At 35.6% G+C, this 16,738-nt stretch overlaps 1 protein-coding gene across 1 annotated transcript; it reads right to left on the minus strand.

Moving 5' to 3' along the window:
• Positions 1-971: 971 nt before the first annotated feature.
• LOC110110509 (formate--tetrahydrofolate ligase) lies at positions 972-15,949 on the minus strand. Its single transcript, XM_020842017.2, has 5 exons — positions 15,701-15,949; positions 15,469-15,618; positions 4,308-5,483; positions 3,649-3,795; positions 972-1,443 (listed from the first exon to the last, which is right to left on the minus strand). Exons 1-5 carry the CDS (start codon positions 15,860-15,862, stop codon positions 1,168-1,170), a joined length of 1,911 nt encoding a protein of 636 aa, XP_020697676.1. The 5' UTR covers positions 15,863-15,949; the 3' UTR covers positions 972-1,167.
• Between the last annotated feature and the right edge of the window lie 789 nt (positions 15,950-16,738).

Genomic DNA, 16,738 nt, shown 5'->3' on the forward strand with positions numbered 1-16,738 from the left:
CCTTCAATTAGGTGTAGAGGGGGAGGTCAAAGAAATGATTGGTTGAGTGATCAACTTTTAGTAGTTATCTTAATCCATATCATATAAAGGAATTTTTTATGCTAGGTGGTTAACAATAGCCATTGAATGGATGAAGGAGACATTTGAAAGTCGAAGGTCTTCTCAAGAGAAAATAGCCAGACTTAATAGATGACTAATTTTTCTCTACCTTTGGCAAGCATTGTCGATGAGGAATCATGCTTCATTTTTGAGAAGTGAATATTTATCTGTATGTCTTTATTCACGAAGATAAACTACCTAAACTCTATTATGCTCATTTCTTTGATGTTCTTCTTCCCACTTTTCAGAAGATTTTTTATAATTTCTGAAAATTATATATTTTTGCAATCTAATTAATTAATAATTTTATATCTTATTTTAATATATTATTAATTTAATTAATTAGTTTAATTCATTGTTAATTAAATAACTTAGTTTTAATTAACAGTTAATTTATAATTTATTTTAATAATTAAACAATTTTCCGCCGAAAAATCTGTCGGCAATATGTGATTTTTTTATAGTGAAAGCTCCTGCACTCAAACAATTTATAAATACAGTAAAGTCAGTGGACACAGATGTTATGACCTCGAAGAATTGCAATAACAAACGACCATTTCGAGCTCACAAGAAACTTCAGAAATCAAGGATAGTGGATAAGGAAGAACTCAGTTAAGGGGGGTTTCATTTCATTTTCCATAACTAATATTTTGCAATATGAAGCACATATAGAGGTTACAAGACAACCTATGACTCATTTAATCACCAATTACATTTATTAACTCATAAAAACATTGTGAATGCCTAGCAACATATATGCCTAATTTTGGTCTGCTATCAGAAACCTTTTTCATACAATCAGAGGATTCAATATAAAATTTAGAACTCCCAAGCTTAAAAATTAGTAGATGGATCAAAACTTGGAAAATTCAGGATGAAATCGTGCAAAGAATTCTAAATTTTATTATAAGATACCGAGCACCAGTGCCTTGCCTTGCACAATAATTTATTCAAAACAAAGAAAGCACTCATGGCTAATGTTATATAGCCATAACAATCAAGCTGAAATAGAAATGCAAAGAGGCCATATAGCCCTAACAATCAAGCTAAAAACAGAAAACCAAACTCTTAAGAGAGACCAAGTACTTTACCGCTTGCGATGTCGATATCGATGTCAAAAAAGCATGGCCTTGTTGGAAGCCCTGGCATTGTGCTCATTGTTCCCACAAGTGGGTAGATGAAGCCTGCTCCAATGCTAGCTCTAACATCACGTATTGGAAGCACAAATCCCTCTGGTGCGCCTTTTTTAGCAGGGATGTGGGAGAATGAGTACTGGGTTTTAGCCATGCATATGGGAAGATCTGAGAACCCTTGCTTATTGTACACCTCAATTTGCTTCTCGGCCTGTTCATAAAATCATCAAGTCATGCTCTAAGAACATTATCTTCAAAGTCGACTATGATTAAGAGTTGTAATAAGTTGAATTCCAGTGATTATCGTTTACGTTCTTTAAGGTTTTATTAAACATCATAAAAAGCAAAGGTATTTCCATCATTAAGTCCAAAAATTATACATTATATCTATATACATATTTCTCAAACCCTTGGTCTAAATAATATTGAAACTTATGCACTAGCTAATTAAGGCTTTGTTTGAGACGGCTTTCTTTCTACTTCTTAAAGCAACTTCATAGTATTAAAATTTTAATTTCATACTAAGAAGCTACTTTAAGAAGCAATAAGAAAGCCATCCCAAACGTAGCCTAAATCTGCCTCGTTTGGAGCATCAACCACTATGCACTTCAAATCCATGTTCTCAACCCGGTACTTATTCAGTAAGATGTCTCAAATAATCAAGCATTACAGTTCATCAACTTGTAGCAAGGCTCTTCTTCCTCAACTCAACCTTCATCAAGGAATGATTCCATGAAATTTATTGAATTTTAGTGTTCTACAATTCGATCAATATTTATTTGTAATCTCGTAGAGTTGCTAAATCACAGAGCTTGAACTCACATATGCCTCTCCTACACTCTCAAGATCTCGTCACAGTTCTCCATTTTAGCGCAATCATGTCTAAGAGAAGCATCATTCCCGTACAATTCCTCATTCAGGATTATTACATCTTTCTTTGCTTTTATTCCCTCTTCTTTCTTAGCATTTCAGATCGTACCCAAAATAATTCTCTTGACTAAAGGAACTATTCTAACTCATTATTTATAGATTCAAAATTCTAAATTTTATTCTCATAGTTGCAAACAATCTTTTGGGGTTTCTCACTATGAACAAAAATGTCAGCCAACACTCCACATGTTTTCACATAACTGCCATGTACAAGTTGCAAGTCAGCATGTCCTCAAGTAGGAGTGTAAAGGGCTCATGAACCAAGCTTGTTGGAAACAACTGGATCGCATGTCAAATCATCTAGAAAAACTTTAATTGGAAGCGTATCTAATTCCATGGAAGAACAGTGGGATCTATGGTCTTCCACGTCTAGAAGGGTTCTCAAGAGAGAAAACATCTTCGTTTCACTCAGGATGCGATTTATGAGTAAAATGAGAACCGACACTTAAGATTGAGGACCATGACCCCTATTTATAATTTAAATGTATTTTATTTTATTTTCAAACCATCATTAATAATAAAATAAAAATCCGGTCTCTACACATAACAACTCCATACAAATTATTAAATAAAAGAAATAATATTGCTCTAAAGCCAATAAATATTTAATCATTATTTAATCATAAATTAATAGCATTAATATTAAGATAACATAAATGTATAATTAAGATAAATATGTGAGCCCACATATAAAAATTCCCAACAATCTCTCACTTAGCCACGTATATATCATCGAAAAATTATACATTATTAAATACTTTAAGAGTTCTCTGATGTCATCTCAACATCGACGTCTAAGTTCGTTACAAAATGTCGATGTTGACGTCGTTACAACATCGACATTTCAAAATCATCTCCACATCAAACTCTGACACTGTCTTAACATTGATGTCGACGTTAGCAATTTCTACACCCACAACTTTACAGCTCGTCTTTGTTCGACGACTTCTTAACATCGACGACCAATGCCCTGTCAACATCGACGACAAACATCCTCTTGACATTGATATCCGATACTTATTGCATAATATCGATGCCCGACTCTCAACAGCATTGTCATCTCCTCTCTCGATGTCTGATACACGGCATCTACGTCGAACTCTCGACATCCTAATTAATATTAATCATTTCAAGCACAAATTCTAGTTAAATGACTTATTATTTCTAAAATATTATTAATATTATACTTATTCAATTTTTATATAATATTTTTTAAATATTAAAATTATAATACCATGTCCAACCCATTTCCTTGTCCTACAATAATTGACATATCCCGTGTCCATATCGTGTCATATATGTATTGTCGTTCCGTGTCTATGCGTCATAGGTTTATGACAACCATGCAATTCATACATGTTTGAGCCTGGTGAGTTCCATAGTTGCTCATAATGCTAATTGATAATAAACAATTAATGATATTATCTACAACTAGAAGAAGCTTGGGGGGGAGGGGTAATCTATTGAAAATAGTAAAGGGAGGTACCTGTTCAGAGTACTCAGCACCAGTGGCACCATAAGACTTTGCTATGGCCTCAATCTTCTCTTTAATACTCAAGTCAAGAGGATAAAGAAATTTTAGTGGCTTTGAATGACTCTCACATGCTCTCTGAACTGCAAGCCCGAGGTCAACCTGAAGATTTTCAGAAAGTATACTGCATCAGATAAAAGCTGAAACATGAATCAAATTTCATTGTTGGTCTGTGGCTTATTTAGAAACTAATGGTAGTAGCCTGAAAAAAAAAAAAAAGAGTTTAAATGTAAAGTCCTCAGTGCATATACTAGAGAGTAAAAGAACTTTCTGCGATACAAAGAAAATAAATCATAACCAAGGTTAAGTTGTTTTACAAGAACTATATCAATGTCTACTTGTAAAATGTTTTCACAAGAAATCTTACAAACTTCACAGAACATCGAGTTTGAATTAGATGCGGCCAAACACTACTACATAATTTTGTTTAGAACGTAAACAGAAAAACCAACATGAGCACCCAAATAATGAAAAATAGAATAGGAAACCGTGAAATTGATTATATTTTACTAACTGCTGAGACCACATTAATAAGCAGGATAGCAGAAAGCAGAAATGCAAATGATTATAATCCGAAACAATTATGCTTTTTTTATAAGGAAAGGCGTGCTTACTGCTCCTTTTCCACCATGAGCATGATGGGTGCACACAACTGCATCAAAAGCACCAGCTGCCAATGCAGCATTTCGCACTGCATTCATCTCAGCATCAGTGTCTGTTGCAAACTTGTTGATTGCAACCACAACATTAACACCATACAACTTTGTGTTTGTTATATGCCTAACTAGATTCACACAACCAGCTTCAACAAGAGACACATTCTCATTTAGATAAGCATGATCAAGTGGCCTCCCAGCAACTACCTCTGGACCACCACCATGCATTTTCAAAGCTCTAATCGTAGCTACAACAATGGCACACTGAGGTGTTAAACCACTATAACGACTTTTAATGTTCATAAACTTTTCAGTACCAATATCAGCACCAAAACCAGCTTCTGTGATGACAAAACCACCTTTACCAACCAGCTTAATGGCAATCTTATCAGCAACAATTGATGAATTACCATGAGCTATATTAGCAAAAGGCCCAGCATGTACAAGAACTGGTGTGCCTTCCAGAGTTTGCATTAGTGTAGGATGAATGGCATCTTTCATCAATACAGTCAAGGCACCACCGATGCCAAGGTCATCGGCCGTGATTGGCTCACCAGATTTGCTGTTTCCAATAACCATCCTACCAAGTCTTTCCCTCATGTCTGAAAGAGAAGTAGTTAAGGCTAACACAGCCATAATCTCACTAGCCACTGATATGTCAAAGCCAGTCTCCCTAACCATTCCCTTCTCTTCTGGTCCTTTCCCTACTGTAATTTTTCTCAAGAAACGGTCATTTATATCCATAACTCTTCTCCAAGTAATGGAATCTGGGTCAATATCTAGTCTAACAAACCTTTTAACTTCTTCCGGGGTAAGATCATCAGGGTTTGTCTTAGAAATGCCGAGTTTCTTTAGGCGTCGGAACATGATATCAGCAAAACTCCGCTCGCCCTGTTTGTTGGGCGGGCAAAGCCTATTGAATAGAGCCTTGTCAGACTGTGATGCCTCATGAAAGATTCGGGTATCAACAGCAGCAGCAAGTAGGTTATTTGCTGCAGTAATGGCATGGATGTCACCTGTTAGATGAAGATTGAACTCATCCATGGGAATCACTTGGCTATAACCACCACCTGCAGCACCGCCTTTGATTCCAAAAGTTGGACCTTGAGATGGTTGACGGATGCAAGTGACAACCTACAAACAAGAGAAGCTAAGCATATAGATGAGCTTTGTAAAAGCAACGGAAACTAAGGCTTCATTTGAGACGGCTTTTTTGCTATTTCTTAAAGCCGTTTTTTTTATAAAAAAATTTAAAAAACCGTTTTAAGAAGCAGTAAAAAAACCATCCCAAACGAAGCCTAAGAGATAGAAAAACCATAGGATTGAATGCTTAAAGAGAATAGCAAATAAATAGCTGGAGTATCAAATACAGACCTACAAACAACTGCACGAACACAACTGTCAGAATCTAGAAACACATTGAGTTTAATTGAAAGCTCTATATCACACATTCAAATAAACAAAGAATGTAGAACATCAACCAGATAACAAAGAATTAGATATCTATAAAGATAAAAGTTTCTACTTGAGTATCCAAATGTTACATGAACGAAAATAAAAGGTAAAGATAAAAAATAATAAGGTCACAAAAGACATGAATACTTTGTGGTGGAGATTAATCCTATTAAATCCATCACAGCAACAACAACAACATCAAGCCTTTGTCCCACTATGTGGGGTCGGCTTCATGAATTCTTTTTCGCCAGTGTGCTCTGTTAAAAGTCAATTTCTCATTTAAATCTAATAAAGAAAGATCATTTCTAATATTTTCTAACCAAGTCTTTTTAGGTCTACCTCTACCTTTCTTAATATAAGTCAAATCCTATTGAATCCATGACAGCATGAATTTCACTGTATTGCTCCGAGTTATAATTACACAAGAAGACACCATTCCAGTAGAAGTCTAGAAGGCCAAAGAGGTAACAGAAAAATAGATAATGTCATATGTACCTTCACAAAAGGTCCAATCCTCCAATGTGATCATCACATAATAATTCTTCTCAATTCATTCAGACTGAATTAACTAGCATGCCCAAGCCTTCTATGCCACAATTCAACCTTATTTTAAAACCATTTCCAACAGAACAGATTATATTATTCCCTTGTAATGATTAAAGTCCATTTTTTCTAGTGCCCCTCATTACTACAAGATCAACTTTAGATACTCTCAAAATCCTGTCTTCAGTCTTAAACGTACATCCATTCAGGACTAACATTCCTAAGGACATTTAATTTCTTTTCAACTCAAGAAAATACCTAACATCTTACAGTATTCTTTCCACACAATCGAACATTCTCAATAGAATTGATCCCACCCCAATGATTTTGCATGACCAATTCACTGGACCTCCTATGGTTATAAATTCTCAAACCAAGTTTTATTAGGAGTCGTGCAAAATGAGTTGTCAGAGTCCATTATACTAACTGAATCCATGTTTAAAACGAACAGTTCTATGGTAGGAATCATAACAATCCAATGCAATAACTGCATCACCATTTTATTTGGATTTGTCTACATTTTTCTTATTTATTTCAAGATAATCTCTTATGAAAAGGCATTTTTTATGGTGGGTGTGATATTTCAACTCAGCCTTCAATTTCAATCTGGGTTTTAAACTATTATTTTTCTGATGTGGATCATTTTATCCTCAGGGCATCTTGCTTCCCCCCTCTCCACACTTCCCTTATGACCTGGCTTATTCCCTTTTCTGTTATGAAAAGTTCTAGGCTTTCTTTTATTCCTCTTAGCTTATTAAGGTATAGGTAGTTATTGACATATATGCTTTCTGTAAGCAGGCGGAGGACATATTGATGCGGACATCGGCACGAAAATCTGGCGCATCTATCACAGGTATTTCAGATTTTGGAGAGAAGATCCTCTACCTAGCAAAGCCGGCATGCCCGTTCTACATCACATATAGATGAATATACCCGTTACTTTCATTTACTGTTTCATTGCTTTCTGCTAGTTTTGGTTCTCTGTTCTAGTTGCAACATCATTTTCTCTCATTGCTCTGTTCTCCCTCTTGCTACTATTCCTTCACAAGAATTACCCTCCTTCGCCTCATATTTAGGTTACAATTCTTACAAATTCAGTGTGACTGACCTAATCCTCGTCCATGGATAGAGTCTCTCTTCCACACATGAGCATATCTTTTAAGTTGTCATCGACTTTCAGCAACAAACTCAAAAGTAGAAGAGATCGGTTTTCAATTTTGATTGCCAACATCAATATTTCTAGATCAAGAGGTATTTTATTACATACACAAGTCTCATCGATGAACTAATTATCTAGCATCTTGAATGAGAAACATAGCAAACCAAAGCGAGGGCACCAGAGGTATATGTCCCCACTAAGTTATCATATTAGATAACTCAGCTTACATCTAATTCCCACTTATTTTATAATTTGGGATCAAATTATTCGTTAAAACTCCCTCGCCGAATAAGAAAAGCGAGTGGAGGCCGAGGCCGAATTTTCGGAGCCCACAATTATTTATGAAAATTTGAATATGTGACAAAAAAAGAGAAAATTGAGGAAGAAATTGCAAACACATGTCTTACAATCTTAGAGAAACCATTGGAGGTATTTTAAGCTGAACAGTGACATTTAGCCAGCTTGCAACAAGTGCATTCTAAAATGGAATTTTAAAAAAATTAAGCTCAACTTTATTATAGTGCCCCACTCAAAAAAAGCTCAACTTTATTATAGTGACCCACTCAAAAAAAGTTCCTAAATTCATCCTTCTTGAAGAGTACATATTCTATATTAGATATAATTTTTTCACAAAAAATTAGTCATATACAGATTCTCCAATTCACCCAAATCTCAGCAACAATCTTTTCATTTGAAAACATCCGAAGAACTTTATCTCCCAAGCTCAACATGTCACGACCCGGCCTGGATGCTCGAACTAACGAGATGAAAACAAAAATCGGATGGTAGTAACTTTTCATTCCTTTTATAAGTAAAATAAAATAAAGACTTCTTTATCCAACTGAAGAGCCACTAATACAAGGAATATTTCATTAAATCAATTTTTTCACTTATCAAAGCTAATAATTTCATCAATCATAATTTACTTGTTTTTATGAATGCGTCGTTCTCTTTAAACTTACTATTCTCTTTCTGTCATTTCTATTTCTTTGGAGATCTATCTGAAACATTAATTTAGTGGGTTGAATTTTACCAAATAAACTCGGTGGATACTCATTATCAATTATAAAATAGTAACACATGTATATATATATATATATATATATATATACTGCCTTCTGAAAATTCCCCCGGGATCACATCCTCCTAAAAATGGAATTTTTCGGAGCCCACAATTCATTTTCATAATCATTTCAATTTATATATGAGCACTATCTAAATGTATCAATTAAGGTACAACCATTTTCATTTACATTTTTATTTCCTTTTTAACATGCACGGGTACGTAGCTTCCCCAACCAGTACCATACATGGGTGAACTCCTGTAAATTTGCATGCATATCCTTTTCTTTTCATTTATTTTTCATTCATTCATATATACTTTTGATATACATATAAGTATCATATATATATATATAGCTTTCTAACTTTACTTTCTATTTTCTTTGTATGCATTCTCTTTATATACATTTTCTTTCATATATTTGTATACTTGCATATATATTTGCTTATTTAATATGTAATAGTTTCCAAAACAATTCATTAGTCTTAAAACATTTATGTACCGTGCTTCTGTCAAAATAAAAATAGAAAAATACAATAGAGAAACATCAATTCTTCATGTTGGCCCAAGTACTCCACACTGGCCTGTGCAAAACAACACTTCTTCATGTTGGCCCTCAACTAGTGCCCATATAACACTTCTAAGACCACCCTCAAGTGTTCCAAATGCTCCTTGTCTGACCTGTTATATACCAGGATATCATAAAAATAAAATTAATGCAAACCTCCTGAGATATGATCGAAACATCATATTCATAAGGGACTAAAATGTAGCAGGGATATTGGTGAGGCAAAAGGGAATTACCAGGAACTCATAATGCCCCTCATGAGTCCTAAATGTGTTCTTCGAAACATCCTCCTCTCTCATACTAATATGAAGGTATGCATACTTTAGATCTATCTTCGTGACCACTGCTCCACATAGCTCATCTATCACCGGAATGAGAAACTTGTCTGATATAGCCTCCTTATTCAAGGCCTGGTAGTCAACATAAAATCTCCAGCTCTTCTTGACCATTAAGATTGAGCTCGAAAAGGACTCACACTCGGCCAGATGATCCCTACCTCCAATATCTCTTAGATCAGCTTCTCAATCTCATCCTTCTGAATCTAAGGATAGCAGTATGGCCAGACAGTAATCGGTGACACCCTCTCCCTTAAGGTGATGGCATGTTCCTACTCCTTCAATGGTGGCAATACTTGAGATGACTAAAGGACCTCATTAAACTACTGTATAAGTGGTTGTACTGAAGGAGGTATGTCTCCCTCTTCCTCCAATCAAATCAACCATATGCTCCGTAACTCCACCAGAAATTCTCCTCCAACCTCCTGTATGATCCCCACCATGTTTTTGAGTGACATGATGACTTTAAATAACCTTGTATCGCCCCTTATCATCAACCTTCTTCCCTCCACCACCATCTCCATCGTCAGTGCTCCCCAATTAACCTTAGTATCACTAATTGTCTTTAGCTATTTTATCCCCAAGAGGACATCAGTGCTCCCCAACTCCAATGAAAGGAAGTTCTATCTCACTTAGACCCCCTGTATCGTCAGAACCACTCCCCTACACACTCCTCTTCTTGTCTTCACCTTCCCAGTGCCCATCATCACTCCACAACATCTTGTGTCCATCAATTTCACCCATAATTGGTCTACGACCAATTTGAAAATGAAATTATGGGTAGTCCACTATCTATCAGTACTATCACCTACTTGTCTGCTATTTCTCCTTTCACTTTCATGGTGTGATTTAAAGTGAATCCCACTATTGAATTCAGGGAGACCTCTGTCATGTCTAGTTGCAGCTCTCCCTCTACTAATACCTCACTCCCACCTCCCTCCTCAGCTTCCTCATCATCACAAATGATGAGAACCTGAAAAGTTCAGTCCTTACATCTATGTCCCAGTGCTTACTTCTCATCGCATCAGAAGCACAATCCCTTCGCCCTCTTCTACTGCAGCTCATTCTCAGTAAGCTTCTTGAAGTTTCCCCCTCCTACACGCTTCTCCTTTGGGGTCTCCCGAGAAACACCTAATAGTGGCCCCTTGGGTGCCAAAAATGTGGTAGTCATCCTGTATGAGCTTCATAAAATGTTGCCTCTGACCCCCCTCTCAAAGTACTTCTGTTCTTTTACTACTTGTGTTAGTTTCATAGCCTCTTCCAAATCACAAGGCTTCATCACTCTAACTACCACATGGATCTTTGGTTTGAACTCTTTCATAAAATTCCCCTCCAATACAATCTCAAAGAGTCAATCCAGTTGGCTAGCTAAGTACTCAAACCTCTCACAATACATCACCGATCTTTCTTATGTCAAGGCAAAAAACTGTTCATAAAAGTTTCCTCCCTTGCTGGTTCGAATACATTCCAGCAAGCTATCCTTAAACTCTCTTCAACTCTGTACAAAACAACTCATGTATCTCCACTAGTACCAAGTCAATGCCTTCCCCTCTAAACACAGGCCAACTACCATCAATCTCTCCTCCTTCGTCAATCCATTGATGGTGAAATACCTCTTCACCTTGTTAATCCTCTTATGTGCATTCTCTCCCTCAAAAATAGGCATTTTCAGCTTCCTTACCTGTGGATTGCCTCTGTTCCCCTTGATTCCTCCATAATTTCTCATTACCCAATTAAGTCCCCCCCCCCAAATCTCTCGATCATTCCTTCCACGCTCATACCCAAAACCATCTTCAAATTCCCCCCTCCTCCTTTCAAAATCAGCACCTCTGCGATTAGGATCAATCCCTCTCCTTTCAAAAATAGCACCCCTTCGCTCATACTCAACATATTCACGCCTCTCCCTATACTTATCTCCTCCCTATGAATAGACTCTAGAGGAGGTCTTCTTTCTTCTCCCCCCAAGATCTTCACATCATAATCATCCCTCCGATTGCAGGAATTTGTATTTCCTCCTACCGCCACTCTTGACTTTGGTGCCGCCATTTGGTTATGAAGATCCAACACTTTTTTCACCATCTCCTCTAGGTTGGAGAACTTATCCTCCATGGAGGAAATTCTGTCCTCCACCATTGCTTTAATTCGGCTCATCTCTCCTCCAAGTCATTCTTATAGGAATCAACCTTTTTAGCTGCCATCGATGCCCAAATCTTTGGTCAAACAACAAAATCAATAATTTATGTCTTCAAACAGCAGAAATCTACTCTTTGGAGAGAAATTTCATAGAAATTAACAAGGAAAGGCTTCAATTTTAGTTTAGGAGGCCGCTCTAATACCAATTTGATAGGAAGCGCTAGTAGAAAGAGAGAAAAATTTCGCCGAAATTGACATTTCAACAACGTGCAAATAGTAGTTGAGAAGGATTTTGAGGCCAAACACTTGAGAACCCTCTTAATTGATGAAAGATGGAAGGAAATATATAAGATACAATGGATCTTCAATTCGAGAGGAAGATTCACCCCTCCAAATACTAACTATTGGCTGGACTCCAAACAAACCTAAGAGCAATCTCAATTCATCCTAAAAAACCCCAAGATGCCCTAACCCTAAGGAAAATATCCTCCTTAAAGCATACAAAAATAAAGGAAATCCCTAAACAATCCCTCTGAATTTTCCCTCATAAACCTCATTAAGTCCTTCATAATAGCCAGCTGAGGGAGGGGGTGAAACTCACGGGGTGGAACTCCAGTTCCGCCTCTAATAAAATAGAGCAAGTCCAGGATGGACTAATTGGACCAGTCTAAAAGTCTTCAACCTGCTGGACTGGTTTAACAACCTTCAAATCATTAAGGGTCATGGTGATGATTTAGAGGTTATCTATAACCATATCATTAGGTTGTATTCCACATTATTTTATAGTTTCCAGTATTCCTCAATTCTGCCACTGCTGGTTCTGCATACAATTTCTGATCACTACTTATAGAAGAGAAAAGAAAAATTATTAGCTAATATTGAAAAACATAATAGTGCTCACAATAAAGCAAAACAGAAATGTGAAGATTTAATAAATCTTAAATTATAGTGTTCCGACATTATGATTTAGTAAGAATGATAAAAATAAAAAAGAATATATAGTACTATTGTATGCAGCTGTTGGTTGTGTTAGATTTCTTCTAAAGCAAAGTTTGTCATTTTGTGGTCAAAGTTTGTCATTTCGTGGTCACGATGAGACATCTGATTTAGATAACAAAGATAATTATTTAGAGTTATTTCATTTTATTGCTCATCATAATAAAGAAATAAAGAAAGTTACTTTTGAATAGGTGTGTCAAAATTTGACACGGCCCGCAACCCGACCAAGAAAATTTTAGGTTCGAGTCAACCCGTTTATCATACAAGTCGGATTCAGGTTTGTATTTCTGACTCCTTTGTAAAACCCGAAACCAACCTAAATTGACTCAAAAAGGTCCTGCGTGACCTTTCTCGTCAGCCATTCTATGTCGTCGCGTCACTCGCATTAGAGCGTGAGGACCGCGTGACCCGCGTCTTGTCTCCTCTTCGCGTCATGATGATTAAGTGCATGGGGAGGGGAGGAATTGATCGGCGGTTGACAAAGGGATGGAAATAGATTTGGGGAAGCAGTGTGTTGGAGATCACATATCAATGGAATGGGACAAATGTCTCTTGTTTCTCAGGGTTGGTAACTTCTTTGATCTGTCAAGGATTTGACTTGTACTATGATATTTAGGAAGAAGGAGATGGATTGGAGGGTTGGGACTGGCGGAAGGTGGGGTGGAGAGAAGGTAGATGAATGTGCATTAGTGAAATATGAGGCGGACAGAGGGATATATGGAGCTACTCTGGTGTGAGGATTTGGCAGAAAGTTATTTTATAAAATAATATATTTCAAAATAGTGAATTTTATTTTATATATCTTAAAATAGCCCTTATAAAAATATACGGTTGTTATTGAATACATCCATTTCGTGTTCGTGGGGCGGGTCAGTTCAACCCGGCAACCCGTACGGGTTGGGTCCGGGTCAAATTTTTTTACCAGTTTACAAAAACGGGTCGGGTTAGGGTCAACCTGTTTAAACCCGGGTCAATCTGGGTTCGACCCAAACCCGACCCGCAGACCCATTTTGACACCCTTACTTTTGAAAATGCTAGTGTTCAATTGAAGCTGATTTCAACGGAAGTTCAGAATAAATTTATTGTGCAGCAACTGCTGAAACATTTGTTTCCATCATAAATGGCATTAGCAATTCTTATTTCACCATTCTTGTAGATGAAACTCATGATGTATCAACAAATGAGAAGTTGGCAATGGCTGTGAGATATGTGGATAAGAAAGGGTAAGTTATTGAAAGATTTATTGGTATCAAATATATTTTTTCAACTAATACAGTTACACTTAAAATAGCAGTTAAAGCATTCATTAAGATTACACAGGATACGTAGTCAAGGTTATAATGGGGCATCAAATATGAGAGGGGAATTTAATGGTTTGAAGACGCTTATTCTTAATGATAACCTTCAAGCATTTTATGTTCATTATTTCACCCACCGCCCATCAACTCTAATTATTCTTGGTAGCTATAATGAATAATCATTGATAAGTAAAACATCTGTTTAAGTTTACTTCTAGAATTATAAATATTATTGGAGTTTCTTGTAGAAGATCAGATGCTCTTAAATCTATTTAACATGATAAAATATTTTCACTTCTTAAAACTAATAATCTAATAATTGAGTCAAAGTTTAAATTAAGAGACTAATTTACAAAGATCTAGTGATACTAGAAAGAGTTTACATTTTCATACTTTAATTAATCTCATGAGAATGTATGCTTCTGTAATTGAGGTGCTTTGGATTATTAAAGAAAGAGAAGATGATCAACAGTCGATTGAAGCAGACATTCTAATTGATGTATAGGAGTTTTTTAATTTTATTTTTATAATGCATTTAATGATTGATATCTTGAGGATTATAAATAAGTTATCATAATTATTATAAAGAAAATATCAAGATATTAAAAACGTGATAAAATTGATACAAATATCTAAATAATGGTTACATATACTAAAGGGGAATAGATTGAGTGTTTTACTAGATGAAATGTCACATTTTTGTAGTATTTTTTAAGTTGATGTTCCAAATATGAATGGTACATACAAAACTTGTCGCCGATCAATATGAAGTGATGAAGAAATAACAAATCTGTATCATTATCATGTTGAACTATTTTATATTATAGTTGACATGCAACTTCAAAAGCTAAATAATCATTTTTCTAAATCTAGTACTGAGTTGCTTCTTTGTATGATATGTTTAAACTCAAGTGATTCATTCCTTGCTTATAATGAGAGAAAATTGATACGTCTACAGAGTTATATTCAAGTAATATTTTTTATAATTGAGCTCGTGACTCTTAAAAGTTAATTATCAACTTATATTATTGATATGTATACCAGTGATGAGTTATACTCTCTAAACAGTAATGATGATCTTGCAAAGCAAATTATTAAGATAAAAAAAGATGATCTATATCATCAGGTGTACAGACTTATTACTTTAGCATTAACTTTACTAGTTATTAATGCTACAATGAAGAGCTCATTTTTTGCAACAAGGATTGTCAAACATCGATAGCATAGTAAGATGGGCGATGATTGACTCAACAACTGTCTGGTGTCTTATAATAAAAATGATGTGTTCAATTTGATTTTTAATAAAACTATAATGCAACATTATCAAAAAATGCAAAATAGATTAATAAGCTTATAATAATTTTCAATTTATCAGTTATAATGAAATATAAAATTTTGTTTTAATATTAGTTCATTTATATGAAAAAATTATGCATCCTCAATTGAAAGGCTGGTTCGGCCTCTCGAGACCAAGAATAAAAAAATACACGTAAATCAAATTCATTCCAAATAAACCTAAATCCTTCCATGGCAGTACAAAGAAGTCGAATTAATGCAAAAACTCGCCTTTTTATCAAGAAAAGCACCCAGAGCCTGGCAGAGCCCCACCGTCGTTGTTGATTTCCCCTCCCCGAGCGGCGTGGGAGTAATACCCCCGACTACAACATAGTAACCATCCTCTGACTTCTTGAGCTCGTCGAGAACCGATAGAAGCACCTGAAAGCCCATCAATCCCAAATGAATAGAGAATAGAAAAACAAGCAATAGAAGAGTAAAAACTCTCGTGCAATTGGAGCACCTTGGCCTTGTACTTTCCGTAGAGATCGTAGTGCTCGGGCCTGAGGCCAAGGCTCTCAGCAATTTCCGATATGAGCAGCGGCTCCACCGAGTTAGCTATGTCGATGTCCGCCGGCACCGGCGAGCTAACCGCAAGCCTCCTGATCGTCTTCGAAGAACTCATTTCAATATGGATCAAAATCCTCAAATCAAAATCGTCACAGAAGATAGCAAATCGTGCTGGCAATAAATATAAAGAAATGGATAATTTTCGGGAGGATTGCGCCAATTGTGACCGTCGGATCGCGGCTCGGTAGGAATTCAATCCGTTAGACTGTTGTGCACCCGAATGTTTAGAAAATTTTATAGTCATTTCAAGTTAAATTAAGTCAGTTCAAAATTAGACTTCATTTGATTGGAAGTTTTTTGTGCTTATTCGTTTTAAAACAATAAATTCATTTCTTTTTTACCGCTTGATTTGTCAAATCAACTTCCCAATAATTCTATTTGTTTCATTTTTCTGTTGTTTTGAGAAAGCTTTTTATATATACTTTTTCGATAGAAAACTCCATTTTCTAAACCAATGTTTTTAAAACTGTCTTTTATAAAGGTACCAAAAAATCAAATGAAGCCTTAGTTAATTTGATATTTTTCACTTAATACTCTGGGGAGTAAAACTTATTAGTCATCCAAAAAAAATTTATTAATCATTCCTAATAACTATTATCCATGGAGTTGACTTTGCGACTGTTGAAAAAGGAGCAACTTATCACAACAAATTATTAATCGGAAACTCAAATATATATTCTTAATTTAGCTTGTTGTTATTCATGGGTATTTGTGAGTTCAACATCATAAAATATATGGTGATGGAGAATGCAAATAATTAGAAAAGGAGTACTAAATTAATAAAATAACATTAAAGAGAATGAGATGAATCTATTAACAAGAAAATCAAGAGTATGTAATTGCTTGTCAAGTAGCTGAATTAAAAGAGATTGTGACTCAAATGATTCAAGGAGCATTGGTAAGTATTTTGAGAACTAGTCTTAGAGTAAAA

This window comes from Dendrobium catenatum, unplaced genomic scaffold, assembly GCF_001605985.2.
Source record: "Dendrobium catenatum unplaced genomic scaffold, ASM160598v2 fragScaff_scaffold_898, whole genome shotgun sequence".
Lineage (NCBI taxonomy): Eukaryota > Viridiplantae > Streptophyta > Magnoliopsida > Asparagales > Orchidaceae > Dendrobium > Dendrobium catenatum.

Bases quoted from the DNA above. Each gene is read 5' to 3' on its own strand.
- LOC110110509 (XM_020842017.2), bottom strand. From the start codon at position 15,862: ATGAGTTCTTCGAAGACGATCAGGAGGCTTGCGGTTAGCTCGCCGGTG. The intron at 5,484-15,468 runs GCGAGTTTTTGC...TCTTGTTTGTAG, and splicing joins GTGCTTTTCTTGATAAAAAG to GTTGTCACTTGCATCCGTCA. The intron at 1,444-3,648 runs GTACCTCCCTTT...TTTTATGAACAG, and splicing joins GTGCTGAGTACTCTGAACAG to GCCGAGAAGCAAATTGAGGT.